At 47.3% G+C, this 13,680-nt stretch overlaps 1 protein-coding gene across 8 annotated transcripts in view; it reads right to left on the minus strand.

Moving 5' to 3' along the window:
• thada (THADA armadillo repeat containing) overlaps positions 1 to 13,680 on the minus strand; it is a 432,101-nt gene that overhangs the window by 377,771 nt on the left and 40,650 nt on the right. For all 8 annotated transcript variants that reach the window (XM_068045168.1, XM_068045169.1, XM_068045167.1 and 5 more), the window contains 2 exons: positions 4,999 to 5,134; positions 3,889 to 4,025 (listed from right to left, as the gene is read on the minus strand). In XM_068045168.1, coding sequence (XP_067901269.1) covers positions 3,889 to 4,025; positions 4,999 to 5,134 — 273 coding nt within the window. The remainder of the gene's footprint in view (positions 1 to 3,888; positions 4,026 to 4,998; positions 5,135 to 13,680) is intronic.

Below are 13,680 nucleotides of genomic sequence, written 5' to 3' on the forward strand. Positions count from 1 at the left end.
GTACCCCTTTTCCCCCTCTCTCTCACTGTACCCCTTTTCCCCCCCTCTCTCACTGTACCCCTTTTCCCCCTCTCTCTCACTGTACCCCTTTTCCCCCTCTCTCTCACTGTACCCCTTTCCCCCCTCTCTCTCACTGTACCCCTTTCCCCCCTCTCTCTCACTGTACCCCTTTTCCCCTCTCTCTCACTGTACCCCTTTTCCCCCTCTCTCTCACTGTACCCCTTTCCCCCTCTCTCTCACTGTACCCCTTTTCCCCTCTCTCTCACTGTACCCCTTTTCCCCCTCTCTCTCACTGTACCCCTTTCCCCCCTCTCTCTCACTGTACCCCTTTTCCCCCTCTCTCTCACTGTACCCCTTTCCCCCCTCTCTCTCACTGTACCCCTTTCCCCCCTCTCTCTCACTGTACCCCTTTTCCCCCTCTCTCTCACTGTACCCCTTTCTCCCCCTCTCACTGTACCCCTTTCCCCCCCTCTCTCACTGTACCCCTTTCCCCCTCTCTCTCTCTCACTGTACCCCTTTCCCCCTCTCTCTCTCTCACTGTACCCCTTTCCCCCTCTCTCTCTCTCACTGTACCCCTTTCCCCCTCTCTCTCTCTCACTGTACCCCTTTCCCCCTCTCTCTCTCTCTCACTGTACCCCTTTCCCCCTCTCTCTCACTGTACCCCTTTCCCCCTCTCTCTCACTGTACCCCTTTCCCCCTCTCTCTCACTGTACCCCTTTCCCCCTCTCTCTCACTGTACCCCTTTCCCCCTCCCTCTCTCGCTCCGCCCCCCCTTCCTCCTCTCTCTCGCACTGTTCCTGCCCCCATTCCCTCCCTCTCTGTCCCCCGTTCCCCCTCCCTCTCTGTCCCCCGTTCCCCCTCCCTCTCTGTCCCCCGTTCCCCCTCTCACTCTCGGTCTGTCCCCCCCCCCCTCCTCTCTCGCTCCGCCCCCCCCTCCTCTCTCGCTCCGCCCCCCACTCCTCCTCTCTCGCTCCGCCCCACCCCCTCCTCCTCTCTCGCTCCGCCCCCCCCTCCTCCTCTCTCGCTCCGCCCCCCCCCCTCCTCCTCCTCTCTCGCTCCGCCCCCCCTCCTCCTCTCTCGCTCCGCCCCCCCTCCTCCTCCTCTCTCGCTCCGCCCCCCCTCCTCCTCTCTCGCTCCGCCCCCCCTCCTCCTCCTCTCTCGCTCCGCCCCCCCTCCTCCTCCTCTCTCGCTCCGCCCCCCCTCCTCCTCCTCTCTCGCTCCGCCCCCCCTCCTCCTCTCTCGCTCCGCCCCCCCCTCCTCCTCTCTCGCTCCGCCCCCCCCTCCTCCTCTCTCGCTCCGCCCCCCCCTCCTCCTCTCTCGCTCCGCCCCCCCCTCCTCCTCCTCTCTCGCTCCGCCCCCCCCTCCTCCTCTCGCTCCGCCCCCCCCCTCCTCTCTCGCTCCGCCCCCCCTCCTCCTCTCTCGCTCCGCCCCCCCTCCTCCTCTCTCGCTCCGCCCCCCCCTCCTCCTCTCTCGCTCCGCCCCCCCCTCCTCCTCTCTCGCTCCGCCCCCCCCTCCTCCTCTCTCGCTCCGCCCCCCCTCCTCCTCTCTCGCTCCGCCCCCCCTCCTCCTCTCTCGCTCCGCCCCCCCCCTCCTCTCTCGCTCCGCCCCCCCTCCTCCTCTCTCGCTCCGCCCCCCCCTCCTCCTCTCTCGCTCCGCCCCCCCCTCCTCCTCTCTCGCTCCGCCCCCCCCTCCTCCTCTCTCGCACTGTTCCTGCCCCCCCCCAATATCTCTCTCTCTCTGACAGTTGTAGGGAACAGGAGAGCTCAGCAGATGGTTGATCAGTTTTTTAAAAATCTCAAGTCAGTTTCACAGCTGACTGATCCTGATATCGGGAACAGCAGTTTCTGAACTTCGGACTGGCTCAGAAATTTTTTTTTTTTTTTTTTAAAAAGGCCACCGGGAAACCCCGAATCTGCCCAAAGTTCAGAAACTACTTTCCCGATGTCAGGCTCTGTCAGCTGTGAAACAGACTTGCAATCTTTTTAAAAAGTCAGTCTGACAATGCGGAATTTCTCAACTCCATTCTTGGACCCCTGGGGAGGATGAGGTACGGGCCCCGGGTACAGTTTATACCCATGGACTGGATGGAAACCTTTGGCGAGCCGGATCCTGGCTCGCGGGCCGTTTGTTGGACAACCCTGTTGGAGATGGTACACAGTGCAACCACAACATGCCGTTGATAGAGGGAGTGGATGTTTAAGCTGGTGGATGGTGCAGTGATAAAGTGGACTGCTTTGTCCTGTATGGCACTGAGCTGCTGTAATGTGTGGCGGGCATCGAATGCACAGCCTCTTCCTGTCTGCATAACTGATTGATTCTATTTCTGCACTGACTGCTACAATATTAAATGCATCCACAATACTCATCAAGAGTCTCAAAAGTACCATATTCAGACATGACAGCGAATCCAAAAAATAATGAAACACAATTGGAGGCCTGGGACAATATTATAGGTTCAGAAGTGTAAGAAATATCAGGTTTCATATATTTTTCCTTGTACCATGAATTTTAAGTACTGTACTTTATAAATGTTTATGTGAGCTTTTGGTAAGCAAAGCGTTAACCGCTGGTTTGTGAAGAGCTGTTTGCATTGAATGGTTAAACTGGCCACATATGCCAACTTCGTGTGTTGCAATCCAGGAGATGGCCACAATTATGTGTAATAGTCTGCTGACATAACTCTGTAAATAAGCTACTGATAATATTAACCATATGAATGGAAGGATTTGGTTACCTTTACCAAATACGGTAGGAGAAAATCATGAATCTGGTGGGCGTTGTTTAAGCTGAAGCACCTATTATAATGCTTGCCAACCAAATACTACTGCTCTATAAGACAGTGCACCGTCGTTCTTATACTGTGGCAAACCTTATGCTTTTGTATGATTAAATGTGTATGAAAATAACTATAACTTCAGACAGTTGCAAGTATTGGGAAATCACAGCTTGCTTAAAGCAAGGGTCGAAAGTGTTACATGATCAGACAGTGTGAATAAACAGAGAAGCCAGACGGCATGGGTTAGGACAAGGTGTAAAATGAAGAGTGGAATGTATTCCCTGTGTATGAATGTGATGAATAATGTAATTAACCAGACAGCTGGACCCAACTGAAAATGTAGATTGGGGAAAGGCTTCATCATTAACAAGAAAACTAATAATTCATAAACAATGAGAAAGCAACTAATGAACCTAAGACCAAAAAAGGAATGTATGAAACCAGGGACTGAACCACCAGAATACATGATTAGAACTGTATAAAAATCCCTGGAGCCTGTCCAAGGTACTCTCACTACTGCTAAAGACCAGAAAAATAGGAACGGGGGGAGAATGTCATCTAGAGTCTGACAGTTTCGGGAAAGCAAGGACCCATGGACAGTCGTTGCTCATTGCCAATTGTTAAGCATACCTTAATAAACTCTGGTTGATTGACTATACTTTGGCTGTTATCCCCGTCTCACCAAACTGGTTGTCTTGTCCGAACTAAAGTAAAAAGCAAGGGATATATTTTTCTGACAACAGGTTGCAGTGTTCATGAGTGATGGAATAATTCCAAGTTGAACTGCACGTTAAAACAGAAAACAAGCAAAAAGGAAAGAGTAAAACAGGAAGAAAGCAGATTAAGAATGTGATAAAGTATTCGCGATTCCTCACGTGTCAAATTTCCAATTTAAACCCTTTCGTTGAGACCTCAAACAGCAGTGATGGAAAAAAGTGGTTATTTTACAAAGATTACAGAACCTGCACATGGTTACCCATATGGAAGAGAAAAAAATAAGAGGGGACAAAGAAGAGGTAAAGCAACTCTGGTCTCAATGAAACTTCAACCCTGGTAACATCATTCTAATAAATTTTGCTCTGATATCTGTTATTTGAAGTGCAGTGCCTTACCGAGGTCTGTATCCATTGGAATTAGGCCTTCCGGTGAGGAACTTTGGCAAATAGGAGAGACAACTGCAGACAGATCGTAGGCCATTAAAATTAGCTCTGCTACAGTCTCCCTCCAGTCTGCTATTTTTGATACTGACCTAAAAAAGACATTAAAAGCATTGTTAATATGAACAGTAACACAGGCCGTGTAAACAATCCGGCTATTATTAATTATTACATTAAACATGCAAGTCTATTTTAAGGATTCAGTCACCCAATAATGTTCGGTGCGTAAGAAAGCCATCAGCTCTCTTCAACAAGTGCACTTTGATGTATTGGTGAATTTAAATACTAGCTTGGGCTCTCTGCAAAATTTGCATTGAATTAAATTATAAATCAAAACATACATTACATGAATGGTAAGCATTTTTATACATTACTGGTGGTTCTTTCGTGGCACTTCTCATTTCAAATTGGATGATACCATTTTTGTATAAAACAGGAGCACTGTTTCATGAAACACACAGCGTGGCTGTAGAAGTGCAGCTGTCCCTTTAAGACCAAAAAACCCAACTGCTGGAAACGGTAACTGAGAAAATTGCTTGTCGTGTTCATAAATAAATTCCCAATTTTAGGGATACAAAATATTAGCATGCAAGAGTGTCATGTCTGACTATGAAGTGTAATAAAACCAAGTTGATGTATCTTTCTCAATGTAATAGTGGTGTTGAGCAGTGAGTCAGAGGATAAGCTATTTTATGCCACGCAAAATACATCATAGTATCGGGGCCACTTATTTATGAGGATGGAATTTTTGAAGATACATTTTTTTCGATGAGGCAAATGGAGGAGACGGGTGGAACTGTAATGATCTACATGCTAATATGGATGCTGACTTTAAGGGAGAGAGGAGTGACAGCACTGAGATTGGAGCAAAAATTGCATGATTTTAAGTGTTTCAAATTATACATGTAATCATAGCACCACCTACAGGCCTAACATGTACTGGAGGTAAATCCTGACATTTCCAAAATGAGTTTACCCAAGGACAAGGACCAGCGTAGGTATTTTCTATATATTTGGCCATGGAATGTTGCAACCCAGTTGGCATTAATAAGTAAGATCACTTACTTTAGAGACAATTGTTGCAGAGCTCCAATGATGCAATGAACTCTTCCATATAAGGGATTGGAAGCTGCAGTGTGCACCAGAGATCTTTCAGCCTGTCTGATCTCATCTGACAGACAGGTCAGTAGGCATTTAATAACTAAAAAGGTAGTGGGAAAGTAAATACAGATTAAATGAAAATAAACACAGAGTCAATAAGTAATCTTTATATTTCTCCACGGAGTCTTCTGCATAACATACAAGTCCCTAACTGTTTCTGTAATTAGGGTAACGGGATTTTAAGGCACCCATTAAGGTCCTACAATGGATTAAGTTTTATAGCGCTCTCTTTTCATGAAATTGACCTCACATTTCTGAAATACTTTTGTACATTGCACATTTATCTGTGCCAAGATTCTGCAAAGAATTCTTTTTAGTTATTAACAAGAAGCCAACTGCTGCCAAAAATGTGCAGCCACATTCCACTGTAATACATGCAAAAGGAAGAACATTCACCTAAATAAACAGTTTCTGATTTTGAGCTTATAACATTTCACAAATTATCCACAGAAAACCCATTTTCCCAGAAGATTAAAATAACTATTTATAAATCCGTACTGTTGGGTTCTGTTTTCCATCACTCTATTTATAGATCTTGCCTCCACGAAAAGGAAGCTTCAACTGAGTTTCTGTACTGTAACTGAACTTCAGAAATCAGAGCTAATCAGTCTCAGTGCAGCAGTCTGGCCAAGATAATGTACACAGGATGTACTCTGAGTGGGCGAACTTGCATGTCCGTCACCAAGAGTGGCTCGGTTGCACCAGTACTGACCGAGCTGCTGAGTCCTGAAGGACATAGCTGCCAGACTGGGCCTGTGGCAAATGGTGAGAACCAACACAAGGGACTAACCTAATTAACCAGATCGTCATTAATCCATCTGTTGCAGATGCATCTGTCCTTAACAGTATTGATAGGAGTAGCCATCATGCAGTCCTTGTGGAGACAAAGTCCCATCTTCACATGGAGGATATCCTCCATTGTGTTGCGTGGTACTACCACCGTGGTAAATGCGGTAGTCTCAGAACAGATCCAGCAGCTCAACAGTGGGCATCCATGAGATGCTGTGGGCCATCAGCAGCAGCAGAATTGTATTGAACCACGTTCTGTAACCACATGGCCCAGTATATCCCTTTTTCTAACATTATCAAGCCAGGGTCCAACCCTGATTCAATGAGGAATGTAGAAGAGCATGCCAGGAGCTGCATTAGGTGTATCTAAAAATTAGGTATCAGCCTTGTGAAGCTGCCACACAGGACCATATGAATGCTTCGCAGCGGACACAGCACGCTCTAGACAGAGCTAAGTGATCCCACAACCAATGGATCAGAACAAAGTTCTGCAGTCCTTCTAAATCCTGTTGTGAATGGTGGTGGACAATTAAACAACTAATAGGAGAAGGAGACTCCATGAACATTTCCATTCTCAGTGGGTGTAGCAGCCAGCACGTCAGTGCAAATGACTAGGCTGAAGTGTTTGCAATCATCTTTGGCTAGAAGTGCCGAGTGGATGATCCACCTCAGTCTCCTGAGGACCTACCATCAAACATACCAGTCTTCAGCAAATTCGATTCATTCCACTTGATATCAAGAAATGGCTGAGCTCACTGGATACAGCAAAGGCTATGGACCCCGACAACATCTCAGCTATAGCGTTGAAGACTTGTGCTCCAGAACTAGCCATGCCCCTAGCCAAGCTTTTCCAGTACAGCTACAATCCTGGCATCTACCTGGACAATTGGACAGGTCAAATTCAATCCAGCCAATTACCCCACTCCCCCTATCAGTCCACTCTCACTCAGCAGTGATGGAAGGGGTCATCAATAGTGCTAGCAAGCAGTACTTGCTCAACAATAACCTGTTCACCAATGCTCAGTTTGGGTTCCTCCAGGACCACTTGGCTCGTTCCAGCCCTGCTCCAAACATGGACAAAAGAGCTTAATTCCAGAGGTGTGGTGAGAGTGAGTGCCCTTGACATCCAGGTAGCATTTGCCCAAGTGTGGTTTTGTTTTTTTATTCGGTCTTGGGATTTGGGCATCGCTGGCAGAGCCCATCCCCAATTGCCCTCGAGAAGGTGGTGGTGAGCCACCTTCTTGAACCACCGCAGTCCAACAGTGCTGTTAGGAAGGCAGTTCCAGGATTTTGACCCAGCGACTGTGAAGGAACAGTGATATAGTGCCAAGTCAGGATGGTGTTTTGCTTGGAGGTGAATTTGCAGGTGGTGGTGTGCCCATGCATCTGTTGCCCTTGGCTTCCTAGGTGGTAGAGGTCGCGGGTTTGGAAGGTTCTGTCGAAGGAGCCTTGGTGAGCTGCTGCAGTGCATTTTGTAGATGGTACACACTGCTGCCACTGTGCATCGGTGGTGAAGGGAGTGAATGTTGAAGCTGGTGGATGGGGTGCCAATCAAGCAGGCTGCTTTGTCCTGGATGGTGTCGAGTTTCTTGAGTGTTGTTGGAACTGCACCCATCCAGGCAAGTATTCCATCACGCTCCTGACTTATGTACTACCAAATGACTATTTCCAATTAATCTGGAAGAATGTATAAGAGATCTGTCCAGGCATTGGAAACAAAAGTGTTTTCCTTTTCCCTTGCGGGTATATAAATGTTACAAATACATCAATAAGTCTCAGCATGTAATATGAGGGAACCACTATTTACTGGCTATCTAACATGGTGTGTACATATAATTTTTTTTTATTCTTTCATGGGATGTGGGCATCGCTGGCAAGGCTAGCATTTGTTGCACATTGCTAATTGCACTTGAACTGAGTGGCTTGCTAGGCCATTTCAGAGGACAGTTAAGAGTCAACCACATTGTTGTGGATCTGGAGTCACATGTAGGCCAGACCAGGTAAGGACGGCAGATTTTGTTAAGGACATTAATGAACCAGATGGGTTTTTACAACAATGATAGTTTCATGGCACCATGACAGATTAGCTTTCAATTCCAGATTTTTAATTAACTGAATTTAAATTCCACCAGCTGCCACAGTGGGATTTGAATCTCTGCCCCGGGGCATTAGGCCTGGGCCTCTGGCTTACTAGTCCAGTGACATTACCACTATGCCACCGTCTCTCCCCTACACAGATACATGCATATATAAAGGCCAATATGTATACAAAACTTCAACTTAATTTAAACAAATATCTTAATGTATATAAGCAGAATCTTTTGATAAATGTAGCACTTTTATTCAGAGCCTCCTTCTAAACTTGAGTAACAGTACATCCCTCCAGGAGTTGCAACTCACCTAGATGCGCAATTATTATTTGGCGAGTTACCAGTATAAACAAAGGCAACAGCTGCTATAGCCATTTACAATAATTTACATTTATTTACCACATTTTAACATGGCAAAACATCCCAAGACACTTCATAGGATCATAAGCAGACAAAATATTTGACATTTTGAATACATGATTAAAAAAATTCCATTTTAAAATGTGGCACGATTTAAAATATCTTGACACAAGTAACATTCTGTAATCAACTCCTTGAATAAAATGCTTATATTTTTCTCTCCAATAGAAAAATAGTCATGGCTCCTGTTTTACTTTGCCTTTGATATTTTATGCAAACAAAAATACATTCCAGTCACTGTCATTGTTCCAAAAACTACACAGAGATTTTAATTTTTAGTAATTTTCCACTGATACACCAGTGTACAGGAGAAATTCAAGGTTAGGAAAGCAAGTCCTGGCATTCTCTGAATGGCCAACCTTTCTATCAACCAGAACCATTTCTAGAGAAGATAGGCACAGGTACATGCTCGGAATGGTGAATCTGCCAGTTCGTGTCTCTTCAGCTTGCCTTGGGAGCCCTATGTGTGCTCACTGTCTAGCTGAGGGAGGAAGACACAACTACTAGTTTTCCCATGATTAGCATGCTTTGTTTGTCGAAGGTAAGTGAGAGTAAAGGTGAGGCGGAAAATGTGGCAAGTCCATTTTTGGGACATATACATTGACTATTTCTATATGTGGTCGCATTGTTCAACCTTTTATCAAGATAGAATGATTGTCTGCTCCAGGGATAGTTGTCTCCAGTGTGAAGGGAAGATGCTCATGAATCAGTATGACCATTCCTCTTCTCTTGAATTGACAGCTGCCACCATTAGGTCAAATGGTGGGTCTCCTGCAGAAATGCCATGTTTGATTGCTCCTTTTTGAAGAGATCAGGATTTTCTTTCATCAATTAGTGACTTAGGCACTTAGCTTTCAGGGTGGTAGTTTTGGGTTCAGCCATGACAGGGATTCAACTGTTGTCCTCTGTGTGCACAGACCTGGTTGTGCCCATTGCTGTACATGGTTTGCCATGGGTACTTTCCATAAGTTGAGTGCATTCATGTTTGTTGTAGGCTTCCAAATGTTGCTTTCCTCCACACTTTGACAGGGGCAGCACAGTGGCGCAGTGGTTAGCACCGCAGCCTCACAGCTCCAGCGACCCGGGTTCAATTCTGGGTACTGCCTGTGTGGAGTTTGCAAGTTCTCCCTGTGTCTGCGTGGGTTTCCTCCGGGTGCTCCGGTTCCCTCCCACATGCCAAAGACTTGCTGGTTGATGGGTTAATTGGCCATTATAAAATTGCCCCTAGTATAGGTAGGTGTAAGGGAAATATAGGGAGGGGTGGGGATGTGGTAGGAATATGGAATTAGTGTAGGATTAGTATAAATGGGTGGTTGATGGTCGGCACAGACTCGGTGGGCCGAAGGGCCTGTTTCAGTGCTGTATCTCTAAACTAAACGTGTCACCCCTTTTGCATATTCCTTTACTGTGCAAACGTTTTCCCTAATACCATTAAGCTTTGTTCCCGCCTTCCTCTCACCCAATATCCCTTCAACTTCTAATCTGTTTCCTGAAGCATAATTTCCGTCAAAAGCACGTAGATGCATGGAGATAGCCATTTCCTATCTCCAGTCCTATACATGGTCATGTTCACTGAGTAACTAGACAGGTAGTGGCCTCCATCCATCATTTCCTGCATGATATAGAGTCTCAGGTACTTTGATTTCAATAACTGTTCTTCTTTGGCCTCCTTGTCTTGAGAGACGATGGGTAGGTGCCTAGAGGTGGTCAGTGGTTTGTGGAGCAGCGCCCAGAGTGGCTATAAAGGTCAATTCTAGAGTGACAGACTCTTCCACAGGCAATGCAGATAAAATTGGTTGTCGGGGCTGTTACACAGTTGGCTCTCCCCTTGCACTTCTGTCTTTTTTCCTGCCAACTGCCAAGTCTCTTCCACTCGCCACTCTTTAGCCCCTTTTTATGGCTGTCCGCCAGCTCTGGCGATCACTGGCAACTGACTCCCACGACTTGTGATCAATGTCACAAGACTTCATGTCGTGTTTGCAGACGTCTTTAAAGCGGAGTCATGGACAGCCGGTGGGTCTGATACCTAGTGATGAGCTCGCTGTACAATACCTCCTTGGGGATCCTGCCAACTTCCATGCAGCTCACATGGCCAAGCCATCTCAAGCACCACTGGCTCAGTAGGGTGCATATGCTGGGAATGTTAGCCGCCTCGAGGACTTCTGCATTGGAGATACGGTCCTGCCACCTGATGCCAAGGATTCTTTGGAGGCAGCGAAGTTGGAATAAGTTGAGACTTTACTCTTGGCTGACATACGTTGACCAGGCCTCGCTGCCGAAGCGCAAGGTACTGAGGATACAGACTTGAAACACTCGGACTTTTGTGTTCCGTGTCAGTATGCCATTTTCCCACACCCTCTTGGCCAGTCTGGACATAGCAACGGACGCCTTTCCCATGCGCTTGTTGATTTCTGCATCGAGAGACAGGTTACTGGTGATAGTTGAGCCTAGGTGGGTGAACTCTTGAACCACTTCCAGAGCATGGTCGCCGATATTGATGGATGGAGCATTTCTGATGTCCTCTCCCATGATGTTTGTTTTCTTGAGGCTGATGGTTAGGCCAAATTCATTGCAGGCAGCTGCAATCCTGTCAATGAGTCTCTGCAGACACTTTTCTGTGTGAGATGTTAATGCAGCATCGTCAGCAAAGAGGAGTTCCCTGATGAGGACTTTCCATATTTTGGTCTTTGTTCTAATGTGGGCAAGGTTGAATAACCTGCCATCTGATCTTGTGTGGAAGAAAATTCCTTCGGAAGACTTGAACGCATGTGAGAGCAGCAGGGAGAAGAATATCCCAAACAGTGTAGGTGCGAGAACACAGCCCTGTTTCACGCCACTCAGGATAGGAAACGGGTCTGATGAGGCACCGCTATGCTGAATTGTGCCTTTCATATTGTCATGGAACGAGGTGATGGTACTTAGTAGCTTTGGTAGACATCTGATCTTTGCTAGTGGTCTGAAGAGACCATGTCTGCTGACGAGGTCAAAGGCTTTGGTGAGATCTATGAAAGCAATGTAGAGGGGCATCTGTTGTTCGCGACATTTCTCCTGTAGCTGACGAAGGGAGAACAGCATGTCAATGGTGGATCTCTCTGCTCGAAAGCCTGTGCCTCAGGGTAGACACGCTCAGCCAGCTTCTGGAGTCTGTTTAAAACGACTCAAGTGACGACTTTCCCCACTATGCTGAGCAGGGAGATTCCACGGTAGTTGTTGCAGTCACCTTTGTTCTTGTAGAGGGTGATGATATTGGCATCGTGCATGTCCTGTGGTACTGCTCCCTCATCCCAGCAGAGGCAAAGCAGTTCATGGAGTGCTCAGAGTATAGCAGGCTTGGCATTCTTGATTATTTCAGGGGTAATGCCGTCCTTCCCAGGGGCTTTTCCACTGGAAAGAGAATCAATGACATCACTGAGTTCCAATTTTGTTGGCTGTTCGTCCAACTCATCGATGACTGGCAGAGACTGAGCTGCATTGAGGGCATTATCAGAGACAACATTTTCCCTGGAGTACAGTTCTAGGTAGTGCTCCACCCAGCGGTCCAATTGCTTGCGTTGGTCAGTGATCGTTTCCCCTGATTTAGACTTGGGGGGTGGGGGGGGCGGCGATTTTCTTGATGGTTGACCCAAAAGATCTCTTAATGCCATCATACATTCCTCTGATGTTTCCGGTGTCGGTGGCCAGCTGAATACGACTGCATAGGTGTTGCCAGTAGTCATTTGCACAGCCCCTGGCTGTTATTTGTGCAGCGCTTCTGGCTACTTTAAGTGCTACGATGTTAACTCGCTGGGGGCTTTCTTGTAGTTCAACAGTGCAGTGCGCTTAGTGCTATGATAGGTTCCAGCTATTCAAAGTGAGATTGAAACCAGTCTGCATTCTGCTTCTCACGTTTGCCAAAGGTGGTCATTGCTGAGTCATAGATGGCATCTCTGATGTGGGCCCACTTCGTCTCTGCATCCCCTGCAGGAGTGTTTTGAAGGGCTTTTTCAAGTGAATTTAGAAACTTATGTAACAGCTGTGGATAAGAAATTCTGTTAGTGTTGATGCGGGGGCGGCCCTTCTGCTTGGAGTGATGTAGCTTCTTTGGTTTGAGTCTAACTTTGCTGCACACCAGGGAGTGGCCGGTGTCACAGTCCGCACTGTGGAAGCTGCATGTGATTTGAACACTGCTTAGAGAGGCTCACCTTGTGACGATGAGGTCCATCTGGCGCCAACGACGTGATCTTGGGTGTCTCCATGAAACCTGATGACAGGGTATTGTATGAAAGAACAAGTTGGTGATGCAGAGGTTGTGATAGGTACACAACTCCAGCAGTCTCTATCCATTTTCATTCATCCTTCCTATGCCTTAGTGCCTAAGGCAGGAGGGCCATGAGTCATGGCTGGCCCCAACCCTGGCGTTAAAGTCCCCCAGCAGGTACAAATGTTTGGTATTTGGAATGCTACTAATGATATTATGGAGTTCCTCGTAGAACTGGTCTTTAACTTTAGGTGGGGAGCAGAGTGTTGGAGCATAGATGCTGAGTAGATGTACTGGGCCAGAGAAAGTGAGCAGTCGGGTGGACGATATGCGTTCTGAGCCATTTGAAGATGGCTCTATCATGCTGAGCAAAGAGTTTCTGAGGGCGAAGCCCACTCCATGCTGTCTTGGTTCTTCAGGATCCCTACCCTGGTAGGTGTAGTGCTGCTCTCTTAGAGATCCGCTCGCAGGGTGGTGTGTCATCTGAAGTGCTGCAATGTCCACATTGAGTCTACTGAGCTCGTTGTTAATGATGGCGGTCTTCCGAGAGTCGTTGATTTGTGCAAGGCCTTCCAACAGACCAGGACACATAGTTCTGACGTTGCAGCTTGCAAAACGAAGGGCTGGTACCTTTCCTTTTTTGATCGTGCTGTTTGGTGCGGTATTACAGTCCACTTGTCGGGCAATGATCCTGAGCTCCAAGCACCCATTGAAGCAGGTGAACTGTGGCGGGACAAAACCTTTCTGACCGGGGGCTGCCCAGTTTGAGGCAGGCAGTAGCTGTCCAGTGAGATGCGATGACCTCTCCCACCGACAAAGGCAAGCCGTGGCGCCCAATCTCTACGCCAATTGAGCTGGACTTATAACCCGTAACTGCTGCCTTCCAATGTTGTCGGGGCAACTATGGAGTGACTTCTCCATGGCGCATGCCTGGGTGGAAAGCATGGTGGCTGTGAGTTGCTCAAGTGTCAAATTCCCCCTCTTGGCCTTCCTAGTGGGGTCCAAAAGAGTGCAGAGCACGTCGTTTGGCACCAGTATGGCCGCAGGAAC

This window comes from Heterodontus francisci, chromosome 13 (assembly GCF_036365525.1).
Source record: "Heterodontus francisci isolate sHetFra1 chromosome 13, sHetFra1.hap1, whole genome shotgun sequence".
Lineage (NCBI taxonomy): Eukaryota > Metazoa > Chordata > Chondrichthyes > Heterodontiformes > Heterodontidae > Heterodontus > Heterodontus francisci.